Source organism: Drosophila subobscura, chromosome O (genome assembly GCF_008121235.1).
Source record: "Drosophila subobscura isolate 14011-0131.10 chromosome O, UCBerk_Dsub_1.0, whole genome shotgun sequence".
Classification (NCBI taxonomy): domain Eukaryota; kingdom Metazoa; phylum Arthropoda; class Insecta; order Diptera; family Drosophilidae; genus Drosophila; species Drosophila subobscura.
The window spans coordinates 526474-543898 of NC_048533.1; the positions used below are offsets into that span (position 1 = coordinate 526474).

At 43.0% G+C, this 17425-nt stretch overlaps 3 protein-coding genes across 5 annotated transcripts in view; 2 read left to right on the forward strand and 1 right to left on the reverse strand.

Moving 5' to 3' along the window:
* LOC117897651 (cardioacceleratory peptide receptor) overlaps nucleotides 1–2763 on the forward strand; it is a 60879-nt gene extending 58116 nt beyond the window's left edge. The window contains exons 4-7 of the mRNA XM_034806628.1: nucleotides 10–207; nucleotides 310–570; nucleotides 627–912; nucleotides 1700–2763. Of these exons, the coding sequence (XP_034662519.1) occupies nucleotides 10–207; nucleotides 310–570; nucleotides 627–912; nucleotides 1700–1934 (980 nt within the window). The 3' untranslated portion in view covers nucleotides 1935–2763. The remainder of the gene's footprint in view (nucleotides 1–9; nucleotides 208–309; nucleotides 571–626; nucleotides 913–1699) is intronic.
* A 1240-nt stretch (nucleotides 2764–4003) lies between these two features.
* Nucleotides 4004–5566, forward strand: LOC117896667. Its single transcript, XM_034805114.1, has 2 exons — nucleotides 4004–4698; nucleotides 4754–5566. The coding sequence occupies exons 1-2, from the start codon at nucleotides 4062–4064 to the stop codon at nucleotides 5362–5364; spliced, it is 1248 nt and encodes a 415-aa protein (XP_034661005.1). The 5' UTR covers nucleotides 4004–4061; the 3' UTR covers nucleotides 5365–5566.
* Nucleotides 5567–7598: 2032 nt separating this feature from the next.
* LOC117897221 (sodium-coupled monocarboxylate transporter 1) lies at nucleotides 7599–17203 on the reverse strand. 3 transcript variants are annotated; one of them, XM_034805936.1, is made up of 10 exons: nucleotides 16391–17198; nucleotides 14077–14236; nucleotides 9394–9459; nucleotides 9282–9333; nucleotides 9155–9222; nucleotides 8929–9083; nucleotides 8625–8874; nucleotides 8181–8561; nucleotides 7952–8121; nucleotides 7599–7894 (listed from the first exon to the last, which is right to left on the reverse strand). In XM_034805936.1, the coding sequence occupies exons 1-10, from the start codon at nucleotides 16873–16875 to the stop codon at nucleotides 7621–7623; spliced, it is 2061 nt and encodes a 686-aa protein (XP_034661827.1). In that variant the 5' UTR covers nucleotides 16876–17198; the 3' UTR covers nucleotides 7599–7620. The 3 variants fall into 3 exon arrangements, with proteins under 3 accessions (XP_034661827.1, XP_034661829.1, XP_034661828.1); XM_034805938.1 differs by lacking the exons at nucleotides 7599–7894; nucleotides 7952–8121; nucleotides 8181–8561; ... (3 more) ...; nucleotides 9282–9333; nucleotides 9394–9459 and adding exons at nucleotides 9611–9875; nucleotides 9928–10100; nucleotides 10161–10541; ... (3 more) ...; nucleotides 11248–11299; nucleotides 11364–11429 and having other exon boundaries at nucleotides 16391–17203; XM_034805937.1 differs by lacking the exons at nucleotides 7599–7894; nucleotides 7952–8121; nucleotides 8181–8561; ... (3 more) ...; nucleotides 9282–9333; nucleotides 9394–9459 and adding exons at nucleotides 11542–11838; nucleotides 11896–12083; nucleotides 12141–12524; ... (2 more) ...; nucleotides 13229–13280; nucleotides 13387–13452 and having other exon boundaries at nucleotides 16391–17191.
* Nucleotides 17204–17425: the final 222 nt, after the last annotated feature.

A 17425-nucleotide genomic window follows, 5' to 3' on the forward strand; every position in this document is an offset into this window, starting at 1 on the left:
TTAATTCAGATCTTTGCGTGGGTCTGCTCAACGTGCTGACGGACATTATATGGCGCATCACGATTTCGTGGCGTGCGGGCAATCTGGCCTGCAAGGTTATACGCTTCTCGCAGGTGTGCGTCACTTACTCCTCCACCTACGTGCTGGTGGCCATGAGCATTGACAGATATGATGCAATAACGCATCCCATGAACTTCTCAAAGTCGTGTAAGTCGTTTTTACCTTCCACGCAAAACTTTTATAATTGCCAAAAAGACTTCTTTTCTTTTTCACACAAATGTAAATGTAATATTTTTTATTTCCTTATAGGGAAGCGAGCACGTCATTTAGTGACTGGCGCTTGGCTTATATCGGCCATCTTCTCGCTGCCCATTCTTGTACTCTACGAGGAAAAGCTCATCCAGGGGCATCCACAGTGCTGGATAGAACTGGGCTCTCCAATGGCCTGGCAGGTGTACATGAGTCTTGTGTCCGTCACACTCTTCGCCATTCCAGCATTAATTATTTCCGCATGCTATGCGATTATAGTCAAGACTATTTGGGCCAAGGGCTCAATATTTGTGCCCACAGGTATGCAGCATACTATACTTATTTATTAGAGCAATTAATTGAGTTGTTGCTTGCAGATCGAGCGGGGTTTGGTGCTGCACCGGCAAGACGTGCCAGCTCCAGGGGCATCATTCCACGGGCCAAGGTCAAGACGGTGAAGATGACATTGACCATTGTGTTTGTGTTTATCTTCTGCTGGTCGCCGTACATTATCTTTGATTTGCTGCAGGTCTTTGGCCAGATACCACACTCGCAGACAAACATTGCCATTGCCACGTTCATCCAGAGTCTGGCACCCCTGAATTCAGCGGCCAATCCGCTGATCTACTGTTTGTTCTCATCGCAGGTGTTTCGTACATTGAGGTAAGATCTTCTTGGATAAATAGGATATATTTTAATCGGATCTAAAGCTACGATGAAAATGTGTCGAGTGGTTTCCCAAGCCATTTCGAATTCTTTTAATATATTTTTAATAGTTAACGAATATTCTAAACTAATACTTTTATATTCTTTTAATATATTTTAAATATTCTAAACTAATACTTTATGCATTTTCTTCTAAAAGAAGAATATAGACCAACTTTTTATGAAGGATATAGGGCTTAGCAATGGTTTGATACCATTTTTTGTATACCCGGTACTCGAAGAGCAAATAGGGTATATTGTATTTGTGCAGAAAAAATTTAACACACAGAAGGAAGCGTTTCCGAGCCCACAAAGTATATATATTCTTGATCAGCGTCAATAGCCGAGTCGATATCGCCATGTCCGTCTATCCGTCCGTCCGTCTTGTTGAGTGCCTGGATCTCAGAGACTGTAAAAGCTAGCGCCACACAATTTTGCATCCAGATGGCTTTATGCTCACACTGTTACAAGTGTATTTCTAAGTTCACTGCAGCCAGATGTAAGATACTTTTTTATTGGAAAAAAGAAGTGATACCTCTTAAAAAAACATTACAAAAGAATAAGACTTTAAAAATTCTTCAAATATAAGTTCTGCCATAGAAAAAAACCATAATTCTTTAAAAATGTTTAAAGCCCTCAGTCCATCAGAAAAGGTCGGTTTGGTTTGAATTGGAAAAAAAATTCGATTTTTTCGAGTAGTGTTATTTATTACCTTTTTTTTTGCACTTATGTACTTCCTTTGCAGTCGCTTTCCACCCTTCAAGTGGTTCACCTGCTGTTGCAAGTCTTATCGCAACAACTCGCAGCAAAATCGCTGCCACACTGTGGGTCGTCGACTGCACAACAGCTGCGACTCAATGCGTACGCTGACCACATCGCTGACGGTGTCACGCCGTTCCACCAGCAAGACGAATGCCCGTGTGGTAATCTGCGAGCGGCCCAGCAAGGGGATTACCGTGCCGACCATGTCGGAGATATGATAGCTGGCGCACACGACCCGCAAGCGTTCAACGTTTGCGCTTCACGGGCCCACATCTTTTAGCGATGCGGAGTTTCTCTAGAATGCTGCACAAGAGAGAGGCTTAGACAATAAGTTCGTAAGTTGTACTCTAGGCATAGTGAAATCCAAATCTAAACCGTACTTACCATAAGTATGCCAAGACTACTCTACGAATTTCAAAACACTTTAACTTACGACTACTTACTGCTACCATACTGTACCGCATTTGCAATCTATTAAGTATTATACATATGTGCAGTCTATTATTAGGAATTTTGCATTATATAGTACCTTCTTTACTGGCATTTGTGTGTATTTTAATTAATGCTAGGCTAAAGCTGAAATAAGTCTACGAGTAACTCTGAGAGGTTAGTCTGTAATATTTCAAACTTAACAGCTCATTTCCGACACTCTCAAATTTGTATGCTATTCAACAGACTGATGATATTTGTGTTTACTCGAAAGTCTCATGACTAAAAGTTATTTTTCAGGCCTAACTAGCAATTAAGACTATTTAAAATCCACCTCAATTCCATACTTTGGTACATCTTATATTTAGACAAGACCACGGGCTAGTCTGTGTAGACCAGCCTCCACGTGGACTAAGTCATGAACTGGTCCATCCAAGAACCTGAGCAAGTATCTGAAACCAAAATTATATTAGTCATAAGTAGACGCTAATAGTTAAATAGAGCATAAAGTTGTAGTCAATTTCGTTTAAGCTAATATTTATTTTCATGATAATGTGTAGAGGAGCATAATAAAGGCCACAAAATTCTCAGAGTGTCACCAGAGTGTGTCTGTCCCTTGCTCGAGGTTTTCATTCATTTTAGCACGCGCTGGAAAATCTCCTACGGTGCACGGTCCACCGAACAATGGGCACAAGGACGACACAGGATGATGGGCCCTGCGGCTCATTTTTGCACTCACTTCATTTATAATTTTTGTGATGATGGTGACGTCAACATATCAAAATAGATTGAGCGACAAACCCCAACAGACAATGAAAACATATTGGTTGCCTGAAGGGCGAGCGTAGGGTTCTCTCATGAATTGTAACTGGATAAATAAAAGGTAGAATATATACGGATTCGACGTTGATTGCTATGCAAAGTTCCAGCAGAGAATCAAGTATATGGTCACATTTATGCGATGAAATGGAGTGTAGAAATATCCTGTATATTTATTCGTCTTGTGGTTGGTTATGTCCTGATTATATTTACTGACTCTTCTGAAAGACATATACAGTGTAATAGTTAAGGGAAAAAATAAGTTGCTACATACAAAAGTGCATTACAACATTTGTCTCAGGGCATGGACGCTTCATTGGACAAAGGCGAACGAAGAAAATTCCAGTAAGTGCTACCGCCGATTTTCAAGCAGTTACCCAGTAAACTGGGTTAGTGATTGCTTGATCACCGATCATGATCGGTAAATACAAAAACATAAATACAATCGGCTGTTCGTTTTTTTGTTTGCTGTTTTCTTGAATATATGCCCTTGCAAATCATCTCAGTCCACTGCACACTGCGTTCGGTCATATACAATTTGAGCGGAATTCATGATTTTTAAAATAATTTGTCTTTGTTTACTTTCTTAATCTTCTGCGTGCGCTTATTAATATTTTAGCTATCGATATAAGCCAAACGCAATGAATCGAGCACGAGTTTAATGGATCGTACTTTCTCCACAATTCATTTCCCAAAATCCGATCCATGAATTCTTGCATCAAAAACGCTTATCAAATGCGTTCACCAGGACGATCACAATAAATGGATCATGGACCGGCGAGCAAGTTGTGAATACGCTCTTTGACTTTTCATCTTTGAATTATTGAGTTACAGGAAATTATAAGCAGATGTAAGTACAAAATAGTGACTGAAATGCTGTACAAAAGGACTAAAGACCTTAAAGCTATCGCCACTCTGGCAAAATCTTCCTAATTTAAATCACATCCGATAGAACATTCAACTTATTTTGGCGTTACCCTTCAAAAATAAATTAAGTTAAGTTAAATTAAGTTACTCAATGAAAAATGAATGAAAAAAATCGATGAATTTGACTACCGCACACACGGAATAATATAAATATTTTTAAAGTTAAAGTCATGTTTCCAAATTACTGCTTTACTAAATCAACCCAACAGCTTGGTTTTGACATACACAAGCGACAAAACATTCCCAAAGATCTTTACACTCGCAATGGACGGCCTTCGGAGCTTGTAGCAAAATTCAACAGAAATTTAACACCCCAACTGGGAGTACGCTACGTGGACGTGGCTGGACCGGGATATCTGGGTAGCAGCAATGGCAAGCGTTCCAAACGAAAGCTGCCAAAGTCGAGCAGCATCAAAAATACGGCCCAAAAACCTCCGTCAGCGCTCAAGCCGACTGTTTTCCGACGCAACGTGGCATTTCGACTGCCTGCCGTGGTGTGTGTCAGCAAGGAGTCCATGGCGGAGCCAACGAAGCACGAGCGAGAGCCAGCAGGCGACGACAAGGTCAGGGAACGTCGTCGCGATCGACAGGAAGCGGTAATCGACAATCCGAATCGTGAGCTGCAGGAATCCTTTGCAGACTTCTTTAGCATCATGCACGACAATGTGCTGGAGACGGTGCAGGGAGCCGTCTCAGAAATGGTAGCCAAGTGCTTTGAGGAGCCCATTGCCAAGGTGGAGCGACTGTCGTCGGAGATGATGCACCAGGAGAAGATGCTTAATAAAATGTTTCGCGACATCAATGCCAGTAAGTAATTTGACTCTCAATAAATTAGCCCAAAATCTTCTCTCTGACTCCACAGAAATGGACGATCAGAACGAAACGAGCTTGAACCAGTTCAAGTTTGTCACCCAAATGCTCATCGACAACCAAACCGTGCACTACCGAGCGCTCAATCAAGCCAAGTTGGAAAAACGGCGCTTACGCGCTGAACGAGAATCTGAGAAGGAGCGGGAGCGGGAACGCAAGAAGGAGCGTTCCACAGGTGGTACTGACAATGAAAAAGAATCCAATAAGAGAACGCTACAGCATCAGTTGTGGCAGCAACAGAATCCCCACGTAGACCACACCGAAATGTGCATGGCCTGCACGCAGGAGGAATTCCTGGCACGACAACACTCGCCACCCTCCAGAACACCTTCCAGACCACCATCCGTGCCACGCCTTCCCCCTAGAATACCTGCCGTCAGCATGCCTGATCTGTCGAAGCGAGCCTTATCAGGCTTGGGCACGAACAACCGCTCCGTACAGCCCGATGTTCAGTCATTAAAGCCCAGGATCAGCCGGCAGCGTTCTGTGTGCCAAAAGGCTACCACAAACCGCCCAGTTCTACCCTATCCGCCATCTGTTCACAGCGAACTATCTTCACGTCGCTGCTGCAAGAGGGGCTCCAGCGCAGAGTATCTGCAATAACAAAAAAACAGGATTCTGTCGATATCTGGCCATGGCAGCCAGTTGTATTGCAGAAGAAGGAATATATATGTATGGCATTATTTTCTTCTCCTGCCACACAACTTTATGTCATAGTTTTGTATTCATTTTTGAAGATATTTAAAAAAATTCAAGTTAGAACTGAAAGTATAATTTGAAGTAAAAAATACAGAGGTAAAAGGAAGATAGATGAGGAAACAGAAGCAATCATTTTTCCAATCGAAAAATAGACTTCGTGGTATACATTAGTAACCGTTAGTTGGCTTCATCAGTTCCTCACACTCGTAATAATTATTCCTCCTAAAATAACGTTGCACAAAAGGCGCGAGCAGCTGCTCATCTACATCTTTGACAGCCTGACGAACAAAACCAAATGTGGCCAGATTCGAGATGATAATTGTAAGCAGGGCACCCAACATGGCATACAAAAGGAAAGAAACGTGATACACAGAGGATCCATGGTGATGCTCCCCCTAGAAGAGGATATATTAAAAAGAACTTCACAACTCAACCATAGACAGTTCGAAGCTAACTCTTCCAATTTCGAGCTGAGATAGCGATTAATATCGTTGTCGCAAACCCCCACGGAGACTGGTAATCTTGTGTGCCTAAAGGAGACAATGATTTTGGCAATTTGTGCATGCTATAAATGCTATCCAGGCCATGCTCAAACGAGCTTTTGTATCTTTTCCAGAGCGAGCGAGACAGACTGATCAAAAATAAACAAAGCTGCTGGTAGGGGTGGGGGGTATCCACTGGACATACTGGCTATAACAATATATAATGATATGTAGCCATTCTCCACGGAGCTGCGTTTTAGATTTTTCTTATCTTCAAAATTGTATACGTATCGATCAAGAATTGATATTGATACTGATCAAGAATATATATACTTTATGGTATCGGCATACATACATCAACTCTCTACCGCAAATACAATATACCCTTTTGCCTCATCGAGTACCGAGTATTAACGAGGAGGGACGTGTGAAACGCTTCGTTCGCAGTACCCGATAATCAGTCAGTATATGTATCTGTCTCTTAGTGGTTTTTTTCGAATTTTACGTTTCCCATTTTTTCTACATTTGTCATCTACATCTACTTCACTTCAACACGCCCTTTCAGCTCGCCACCCTCCCCCAGTGACGCACACTGCATGAGGCAGAGTGTGCGAGCGAGACAGAATGAAAACAATAAGCAAACCACAAGCAAAGCTGCGGGACGGGGTGGAAAAAGCTACTGCAAGTTCATTTCTTCATTCTGGCCATAATAATGATTTAATAATAATCCCAATTCGGTGATCTTATGGATATGGTCAAATTTGTGGATAAAGCAGACTTTCGCCTTATGTGAGGTCGTAAGGGGGCGGGGCGAAATTTTTAAATATACTTGTAAATTTTGATGGCTCCAGGTGCTCATTAAGACGGACGAACGGACAGACAGACATGATTATATCGACTCGGCTATTGATGCTGATCAAAAATATAAAAAGTTAATGGAGTCGGAAGCGCTTCCTCCTGTGCGTTACATACATCCACTTTTTTGCACCTGTACAATATACCCTATTTACTCTTCGAGTACCGGGTATAAAAGGGAGCATTGATATACCAAATGTATCCCTGATGCATCATCAACTTACTCTGGCGCATTGAGACGTCGACCTGGCTGATTGCGCTGCCAAACAACTTCGAATCCACCAACTCCAAGGTGCCTTTGATCATGTCAACAAAAAAGGAGCCAAACATTATAACACTCTGCACCACTTCCGTTTAGACGACGCCCTTGACGCCACCCACACAAGTTTAAAAGGTGATTTTCAAAATGGCTGTGATGGTGGGTGTGCAGGAGTCAGTCAATGCCAGTCACCTGATTGAAGGTTAACGCCGGCACTCAGACAGCAAAGAGTAGATTGTTTATTTAAAGAAATGGTTACACATTTAATGGGTTAATTTATTTCATGAATATAAATGTAGTCTTACCGCTTTTTTATCAGGCATTCGCCTGCTAAAAAGTCCTCAGAGTACTGAAAGAATGAGTAAGTATAATTGTCTACAAACAACTTAGATTAACGATTTTATCCATCAGAATGTTGCCTTTGAAGGTAAGCCAAAATATTAAAGCATCAGCATTCGGTTAGGGTACAAAACAAACCTTAAACCCAAGAAAAACTACTCGGATTGCATTGTTGTATGGGTAATAAATTTATTAAAATATATATGAAGATCGTTTGACTATTTTTTAGGACTTTTCTGGCAGCTCCAGCTTGGGTTGCGTCACTGATTCGTGTAGTGCCAGGTCCCTTTTCTCATCACTGGCCACACTCTCGTATTGGCCATACCAGAAATTGCGCAGCACGGGACTAACCAGTTCCTTATCCACCAGACGCGGATCCTGTCGTCCAAAGTATAGGGTGGCCAGGAGCGAACCGACTAAGGTGCCCACCGAGCCAACTGTTGTGTACCACAGAAAGGAGATCTCATGGATGCTGAAACTCTTAGCCTCAGCTGTGATGCTGTGATGGAAAGAGAAATATAACTAAGATGTTTTCTGCTTGAAACAATTTACATACGCCGGTGTGGTGGCATTCCAATTGTCAGGCAAATCGAACAAATAATTGCAATCCTCCACGGAGACGGGCTTCGTGGGGGAACTCATTTGTCCCGTAAATATGGCAATTTGAGCCCTTACCACAATATATGCCGTGAAGGTGGAGGCACACGAGATGCCAGTGAGGAGACTCTACAGTGGACAGCAGAAACTATCAGTTAAGGCACAGGAAAAGACACAATAGATCAAACCTCAGTTTTAACAAACGGCAGCAGCATTCCCACACTGAAGGCACCCAGCAGTGGACCACAAGTGATGGCCGCCACTGTCGAGGACAACTGCATGACGAGGCCAAGTTTTTCCACAATGGGAACACTGGCCATTGACAGTAGACCAAAAGCCACCACCACGCCTCGCAGCACATAGGCAGTCTGCCGCTCAGTAAGCGGTTTCTTGCGGAAAGGCTCCACAAAATCTGTGAGTATCACACCCGACAGAGAGTTGAGCGCCGTCGAAAGGGAACTCAAAGCAGCACTAAACACTCCAGCCACAAAAAGACCCACCAGACCGGGAAAAGTGCCAACACTTTTCATGACATATAAAGGTATAACTTGATCCTTGGCACGAGCTAGCTGTGTGATGGGTTACATATGATCATTTCCTGCACGAACTGGTACCCGGAATGCTCTACTTACACCCGTAGTTATGGGATCGCAGTGATAGAATTCCGCAAATGCCAGCATGCCAATGTAAACGCACATCAGCAGGACAATCATGAAGCCAGTTAGGGATAAGAAGATGGCCTGTTTAACCGCTCTAAAGTTGGGCAGGGTGAGATATCTTTGTACAATGCTCTGATTGATGCCATTCGCTTGCAGTTTGAAGAAGGCTCCACCAATGAACAACGCCAGGACACCCATACGCACTGTGGGATCTAAGGTCATGCTGTGGGACATTTACGCATTACAAATTGTTGCTTAGGTTACTCTCAAAACTTACTCTGGTCCCACCAACCGCTCGAACTGACGATTCCTGTCCAGTACCACATTCAAGCCACCCAAATCCAAGGTGCCCTTGACAATGACAAAAGCCATGGAGCCAATCATCACAAAGCCCTGAATGACATCTGTCCAAACGACACCCTTAATGCCGCCCTAAAAAAAAATTATTTAGTGGAGTTAAGTAATAAAGAGACGTTTGTTTGAGAGAGTTTTTGGCTACTTACCACACTAGTATATAAAATGCAAACCATGCTGGTCATGGGCACTATTTTGGCAACACTTATGCCAGAAACTATTGGGAAAAAAGAGATTTAATGATAAGTCAGGAAATATTTAATACATTTAACCCACCTTGATTCAAAGTCAATGCCGGCACATAAATGCAAATGGGCTGCCAAAGTATCTGAGAAATAAAACTATTTATTAGTTTTTGGGTTAACATCTTCCCAAACCTTCCACTCACATTCATCACCACAAAAAGACAGGAACCAAAGATACGAATGCGCCTGTCAAAACGTCTTTCAAAATACTATAAAGAAAATAAAAACAAACAGAGAGAAGAACATAGATTATATCCATGAATGCGTATTTACAGAATGAATTGAAAAAATATGTGCATAAAGGTACATAACAAAGTGAAATAAAAGTCGTTTAGGCAGGCGCAAAATTATAACTTTATTGGTTTCATTTATTTTTTAATTCTTATTTTCATTCTCAGCAATTGAGCAATTCTTGTGCTTAAATAAGTTCTGCATTTTGACATTTTGGTAATTTTTGTTGGGCAGAAAGCGACGCATGCATGGAGTGATGAGTGCAGGATCCATTTGGGACAAGTTCTCCCAGCCAAAAAACAGGCTAGCCAGCAGGGAAACAGCCATGCAAAGCACTCCACCCATAGCAGTGTACCAGAAAAACGATAAATGGTAAAGATTACGCGCCGAGGGACTACAGAAAAGATTTTATTAGAAATATGAACCCGTGAGTACTCCATGCTCACCTGTAATCATGAATAGCCCGAAAGACAGTCTCATTGTCGAAGGTGTAGTCACAGCCCTCGACCGAGACGGGCATCTTGGGATGACGTATCTCCCCCCTCATTTGACCTAGTTGTGCATTAACACATATCCAAGCCAGAGCCAAAAATGACACCAGACTACCCACCATGACACTCTGACAAGGTAAGTCAACAAAATTAGATACAAATTTATTATATATCGGTGCAAATCTCACCTTGCCTTTGACCCAAGGCAGAGCCACGCCCATGCTGTAAATGCCCAAAAGTGGACCCATTGACACAGCCGCTGTGGTTGTGGCCAGTGGCACCACATTTCCCAGTTTTTCCACAATGTTAACCAGCCCAATGCAGGAGAAACCAAAGCCAACGACAATCGCACGCAGCCAGAAGGCAGTCTGCCGCTCTGTCAGGGGTTGCCTCAGCAACGGCTGCATAATATCCTGTAAGAGCACACATGCTAAGGAATTGAGACCCGTGGAGAGAGAACTGAGTGCAGCACTAAAGACACCAGCCACAAAAAGTCCAGGGAGACCCGGCAACGAGCCCAAAGTGCGCATCATTAGCAGGGAAGGAAGTTGATCGCCGGCAGTGGCGAGCTAAGGAGCGGGAAATGGAAATTAGAAGAACCTATTGTTTGGTTGATAGTGAAATTACCTTTGTGCTAATGGGATCACAGTCATGATAAACGGCGTAAGCCACCAGACCCATGTAGCTGCAACAACTCAGTAGGAATATGAGCAGCAAAGTGAAGAACAACATGCAACGTTTGGCATCCTCATAGCTGGGCAGTGAGAGGAAACGCTGAATAGAGATTTGATTGACATCAGAGGATTGCAATTTGTGCAGCGTGCCGCCCACTATGACAGACAACATGGACAAACGCACAGTGGGATCCCAGGTCCATCTGCGAGTCGGTACCAAAAGATTAAGTGGAAAATCCTAAATCAAATGGGACTTACTCTGGCGCATTTAGTCTTCCACTCTCCTTATTGCGCTGCAGCACAACTGGCAGTCCGCCCACATCGTAGGTGCCCTTAATGCACACCGCCAAAATGGAGCCAAACATCACGAAACTCTGTGTGACATCTGACCAAATAACGGCCTTCAGTCCACCCTGCAAAATTCGGCAAGTCTGCGATTTAATAACAGTTGGTAGCAAAATTTAGTTAAGCCTCACCACACACGTGTAGAAAGTGCAAACGATGCAGACAATGGGTGTAATTACATAGATGCCAGTTCCAGTAACTGGAAGCAGGAACAAACAGTAAACATATTAGGATAGACAGAGGAATCAAAACATACCCTGACTAAAGGTGATGGCAGGAATATACATGCAAAGAGGCAGCCAGATTGTCTGAGGAAGTAAGAAATTTTCGAGTGTGATTAGTGATAAATAAATGTCAAACTAAACTACTAACCGTATCCACTATAAAAAGCACAGCTCCCAAACTTCGCATGTTAGCGCCATATCGCAATTGAAAGTACTAAAGTGAGTCATATAATTGGAGTTAATTTTACAAAATAATCACTAAAAGCAATAGTTATTTGCATGTAAAATGCATAAAGAATTTATCCAGTGAAATTTAAACGTCAAGCTCTCACTTAATAAGTAGTTAATTTTATTGACAAGTACATTGGCTCTCGTCGAGAGATTTTCTCTAACATTTCTCATTGAAATTCGTCAAGGGATTCTCTTCCAGTTGCACGCTGGCATAGTTGGACTTGTAGAATCTGCGAATGCAGGGGGAGAGCAGCTCAGGGTCCACATCTTCGGGTTTATTGCGGCCAAAGAAGAAACCGGCCAGTTGGGCCACCACAACAGCCACGGCAGCCCCAATCATGGAGTAAAACATGAAGGAAACATGATAGATCTCCTCACCAAGGCTCAAGGAACTTTGAAAATAGATTGTCAGCTTAGAATTTGCAGTGTAGCTATGAAGGAAAACATACTTATGCTCTACCGTTGGTCTGGTGGCATTTGCTGGCGTCACCATTGGACGCTCAAACTCGTAGGTGCAGCCATCCGTGCTCACCGGCTTGGTCTGCCACTGCATCTCGCCAGAGGTGACAGCCATTTGGGCGGAAAGACACAGCCAGGCCATGAAGAAAAAAGAAACAACGGTGCCCAACAATGCGCTCTGGAAAATCCAGAAAATTATCGAAGACTGCCCAAAAACTTCCTGAAAAATACCAACCTTTGAGTTGATGCTTGGGATTAGCAATCCCATGACAAACAGCGCCACCAGCGGACCATTGACAATTGCACCGACGGTCATGGACAGCTGCATCACGTGAGTGCCCATGCGCTCGACCACAAAGACGAGGGCCACCGAGAGCACCCCAATAATGACCGTGCAGAGGCGCACGGTGATGGCAACCTCATGCTCAGTCATGGGTTTCTTGCGCAATGGCTTTATGTAATCCTCCAGAAAGACAGCAGCCAGTGAGTTGAGACCCGTGGACAGAGAGCTGAGTGCAGCACTAAAAACACCAGCCACAAACATGCCGGGAACGCCAGGAAATGAGCTAAGAGACTGCACCACGAGAAGAGGGACTAACTGATCCTTGGCCACAGCCAGCTGTAAGAAATGTTAACCCATGAGAAATTCCCAATTCAAAGAGTTGTTTCCCCACCTTTGTAGTCAGTGGATCGCAGTCGTAGTATGTGGCATACAGCAACAGTCCGTTGTACAGGCAAACCGCATTGAGAACCGTCAAACCGACAATAAAGATGAGCGAAGTCTGAGCCATCTCCTTCTTGCCGGGCAGCGAGTTATACCGTTGTATAATGATCTGATTGCATCCTAAGGCATAGGCATTATGGCCCACATTACCCAACATCATGGCCAGCATGGACATGCGCACTTTGGGATCAAAAGTCCATCTAAATGATACCGAAAAAAAACACAGGGCAAAAAGACATACAACAACTGACATGCGAAATAAATAATAATTTTTTTCATTGAAATCCTTCACCTACTCCGGCCACTCAAGACGTCCGCTGTCAAAGTTGCGTTGAATAACAACACCCAGGCCACCCACATCCATGGTGCCCTTGATAATGACAAAGAATATGGCGATGACCATAACGAAGGTCTGGATCACATCTGTCCAGACAACGGCCTTCAAACCACCGGCAGTTGTGTAGAAAATGCAAACAACGCATACGATGGGTGTGATGATGTGTATATTTATGCCGGTGACTGTAAAAATTATACAAAATTATCGATCTGCCAGATTTTTCCACTCTTTGAGTGAATTAATTAACTGCAAGTCCACATACCTTGATTGAACGCCAGTGCCGGGACAAAGATGACAATGGGCAGCCAGATGAGCTATAAAAACGGGGATTTAAAGGAAGTGGAAGGATATTTCTGGAACACTTGAGAGTATTCTTCTACTTTTACTCTTGTTTTTAGTTCAAAATTATATTTAACTTACATTTGAGCACGTGAAGAGTGTGGATCCCAGCAGTCGTACCGACTTGTTAAAGCGCATCTCAAAGTACTGTAAATATTTTTTTCCATTGGTGCTGTGGCATTTTGGTTAACACAATAAAACATTGCCTACCCACACACGGACACACAAACACACATACGCACACGCAAACGTACTCGGGACACATGAAATGTGGCTGTGCGGCTAAGATACGCATACATAATCGAATATTACTAATGCGTCAGCCTGCCTGTGTTTACTTGTAACCTTCAACTAGGAAACTATACCGGAAACCAGGAGCAGCTACAGCAGCAACGAAATATCCGTATGTCAGTCGAGACAATTGGCATTGTTCGGGCTTATGTGTAGCTGTGTGTGCACCCAAACTATCGTGGATGTCTTTTCGAATAGGAAAAGAATATTGCAGTGCAAATAAACTGGGAGTAAAAAGTACTTTCGGCTGTTTGCACGCTGGTCTCTGCATTTTCCACAGGCACTTCCTGTAGCTCTGCCACTGCCTCTAGCTCTGCCTCTGCCTTTAACTGTGTTTTGTACGGTGGAAATACTTGTTAACACCTTTAATTTGACTAAGACAAAAACATGCCGACAAGTATTCCAGCAAATACAGCAAGAATTAAAATTTTAAGCATGCGAACGCAAACTCCAACTCGACTCGGTTGACTTTCAGCTTACCTCATAGGTGGATGTCAGCTGCAAATTGCAGAACACCGGCAGGAAGATGTACCACGAAATGGCTCCTGAGATGGCCAGGGTGACCAGAATGAAGGCGTATTGTGTGCCATAGACATAAATCTCCGTCGAAGTGCCCAGCAGAGAAATGCCCGAGACGAAGCTGGAGAGAGAGAGGGGTAAAATATTAGTCCTAGGCTAATGATGGTCTTTTTATAAAAGCCAAAAATTTCATTTTGTTTTGCCAGCAATAAATTTTAAATTAATGTTAAATTAAACTACGCGTAGGATGGAGCTCAGACTTCAGCACAGACTTGACGTTTTGCCGAGACGGTGAAAAAAAATGTAAGTCAAAAATTTAGCAACAGCAAATATGGCAAAAATGGTAATCGGGCCAACAGTCTGACGTCTGTCTACGTAAGACATGTTCTCTGGCCGTGCATGACACAATCTGATTTTAATGATTAATGTCCATAACATTCATCATTCAATTTTGTTCGCAAAATAAACGATTTGCCAGAACAGCATAACAACAAAAACGAGAAGGGACGTGTGACACGCTTCTTACGCGTCAAAACTTTTATACCCGGTACTCAGTAGAACATCTGTACCTTAACGGTGATTTTTTTTCAAATTGTATATATTATCTACATCAGTCATCTACATCTATGTTTTTAGTTTTCATTTATCTTCAAAATTGTAGCTTTGGGAGGTTTTCGCCCTTTTGCGGGGGCGGGGCTAACTTTTTAAATACACTTGTAACAGTTTAAGCATACTGGATACAAGTCTGGATGCAAAACTTGGTTGCCCTATCTCTTATAGTCTCTGAGTACTTGGCGCTCATAAGGAAGGACAGAGAGACAACGGACGGACGCACGGACAGACAGACATGGTTCAATCGACTCGTCTATTGATGCTGATCAAGAATATATATTCTTTATGGGGTCGGAAACATTTCGTTCTGTGAGTTAAATACATCCGTTATTCCCCACAAATACATTATACCCCATTTACTCTTTTACCGGGTATAAAAACCGAAAAAAATTAGTCAAAACCAAAAGAGAAATGTCATTAAAAGTTGATAACAAGCGGCGTTAGAGTATGCAGACAAGCACACACACACCAACGCACAGAATCACACGCATACTTGTACTTGAAAATTGAAAAAATTATATCCCTGCCAAAAAAAAGTCAGCAGAGCAGCAGCAAAAAAATGAAGGGCCATGTAATTGCGATTCAAAGCACGTTGGCCGAATTTGTTGCAAAAAGAAAACGAAAAAAGTACTCGTAGGATGCCATAACAATAAAAAGCGCACAAAACAATTGTCAGCACCCTGAAAAGCAATGCCCAGGCAAATGACCAAGGACCTGTCGGCGGCTGGGTCATTAATGATGAGACAAAACACGCCTAAGAAAAAACGGGTCGGGCCGTGCCGCACCCTACGAAAGGTGCTTGACCGAAAACGTGTCAAAGAAAGTCTGATCGCCGAACAATAGGTATAGGAATAGCAATGACAATGCCAACACCAAAAGAAAAAGTAATTTTGGTAAATTATTTGAGTTTTTGCGGGCGGGCATAAGTTTAAATAACTTCAATTTGGCTGAGGCAAGTTGTATTTATACGCACAGATACGCCAGATACGCTTTCGTAGATATATTTACTTTCCAAAAAGTTGAGCAAAGCCAGCACAATCAGCATTATCCTCATTATCCTCATCATCGGCCATAATAGGCTTGACCCGGACAATAAATATTGTTTACGTTATGCGGGTTGGGCTTGAGAACTTTTAAATAAAATGTTTTTGCTGTTTGGCCAGACCAAACAGTGCTCGCCATACAGCTAGACGAAGGTCTGATCTGGTTGGGTTTGAGTCTTTTTGCTTAGATTACGTATACGCACGTTTGGTCGCTGGAAAGTATTTTAGATTGTTTTGCCCAGGGGATAAGCAAAGCCAGCAGCTAGCCCATTGCGAAAATTTGCAAATTTTATTTATTCAGTTAAACTGAATCCACGCACATATCCAATCATTTTGCAAGGAGATAATCATTTTAAAGTTCCTCACAATAGACGCCTCAAACTTCAGTAAAAATTAACCAAAATTATATTAATTCCCCCCAATTTTCAGGATTATATTTTAAGAGACTTAAAGCCCTAATTAAGCATTGTGCGAAATCCATTAAAGCTCACACATTAAACCAACTCAATCTCTATCTCCATCCTGCTGGCCAGGTCAAAAGCAATTAAGAGCCCACATATCCTGTATCCTAAAAAAAAGGACATCTACATTTACATAGACAACTTTAAGCGTACACTCACCTGGCCACCAGTGACAGTGCGACCGGAAACACTTTCATTTGACGACCGCCTACAAGGTAATCCAATGCCTCAGAGCCGCGTCGCTCCTCCACGCCAGCCGCACCAGCCTCATCCTTGCAAGCCAGCCCCTGCCCGCCCTTCTTCTTCTTGGCCTTTTGCTTCTTTTCGATGAAACCGAAATAGATGCCGATGACGGCGCAGACCGCCAGCATGGCTATGAACACCATATAGTCGACCACACCAAAGTGCTGCAGCGTCTGGCTTAAATCCTTCACGCTGAGTTTCTCTTCCGGGCCGCCCATGGTGGCGGGAGTGGGAGTGAATGAGGAAATGGACGATTGAGTGGGCGTTGGGTTGCGAAGCAGGGCACTGGGGCTGTCTGAGTTTGAAGCCGTGCTGCTAAATATGGCCTCCACTGTCCTCATAGTCGCACTGGTTCTGGCAGTGGTCGGGCTGCCAGTGGCTGCACTCGTAGTGGCTGACATTATATCCTGGACCACAAGTTGATTAAATGTGTTTTATTTTTATTTACTTCCAGCCGCGTTTAATCGCGTTCACTTTAATGTCTCAGGATTTTATTACTTTTGTATTAGTTTAGGGCACTGCGCAACGGTTTCGGTTTATCATTAGAAATTTTTTGTCAGCGTTTCCTAATAGAGGACATTTTATTAACTAAAAAACAAAACTGCAAGTTTTTCCGTAGCTCCTTGAGTGTCAGTGTGAGCAGTACACACGGCGAGCAGTTTGGTTTTTACTTTTTTACAGACAAGAGCACACACAAGTGTTTGCTCCAAATCCTCGCTGTACACTGATCTCAATTAAGCGACCCTAGTGTGCCGTTAGAGATCTCCATGAGATCTTATCATGACAAACCAGCAGCTACCGACTGACCTCCCTCTCCCTCATCACATAATTCAAGCAAATCTTGTATCGTGTGGTCTTGCGGGGGCTTTGTGTAAAGCTTTATCACCTAATTTGCCAGGGGCATGTCAGGCAGCCGACACTTGGCAACTGACAGAGGCATACTCTACAGAT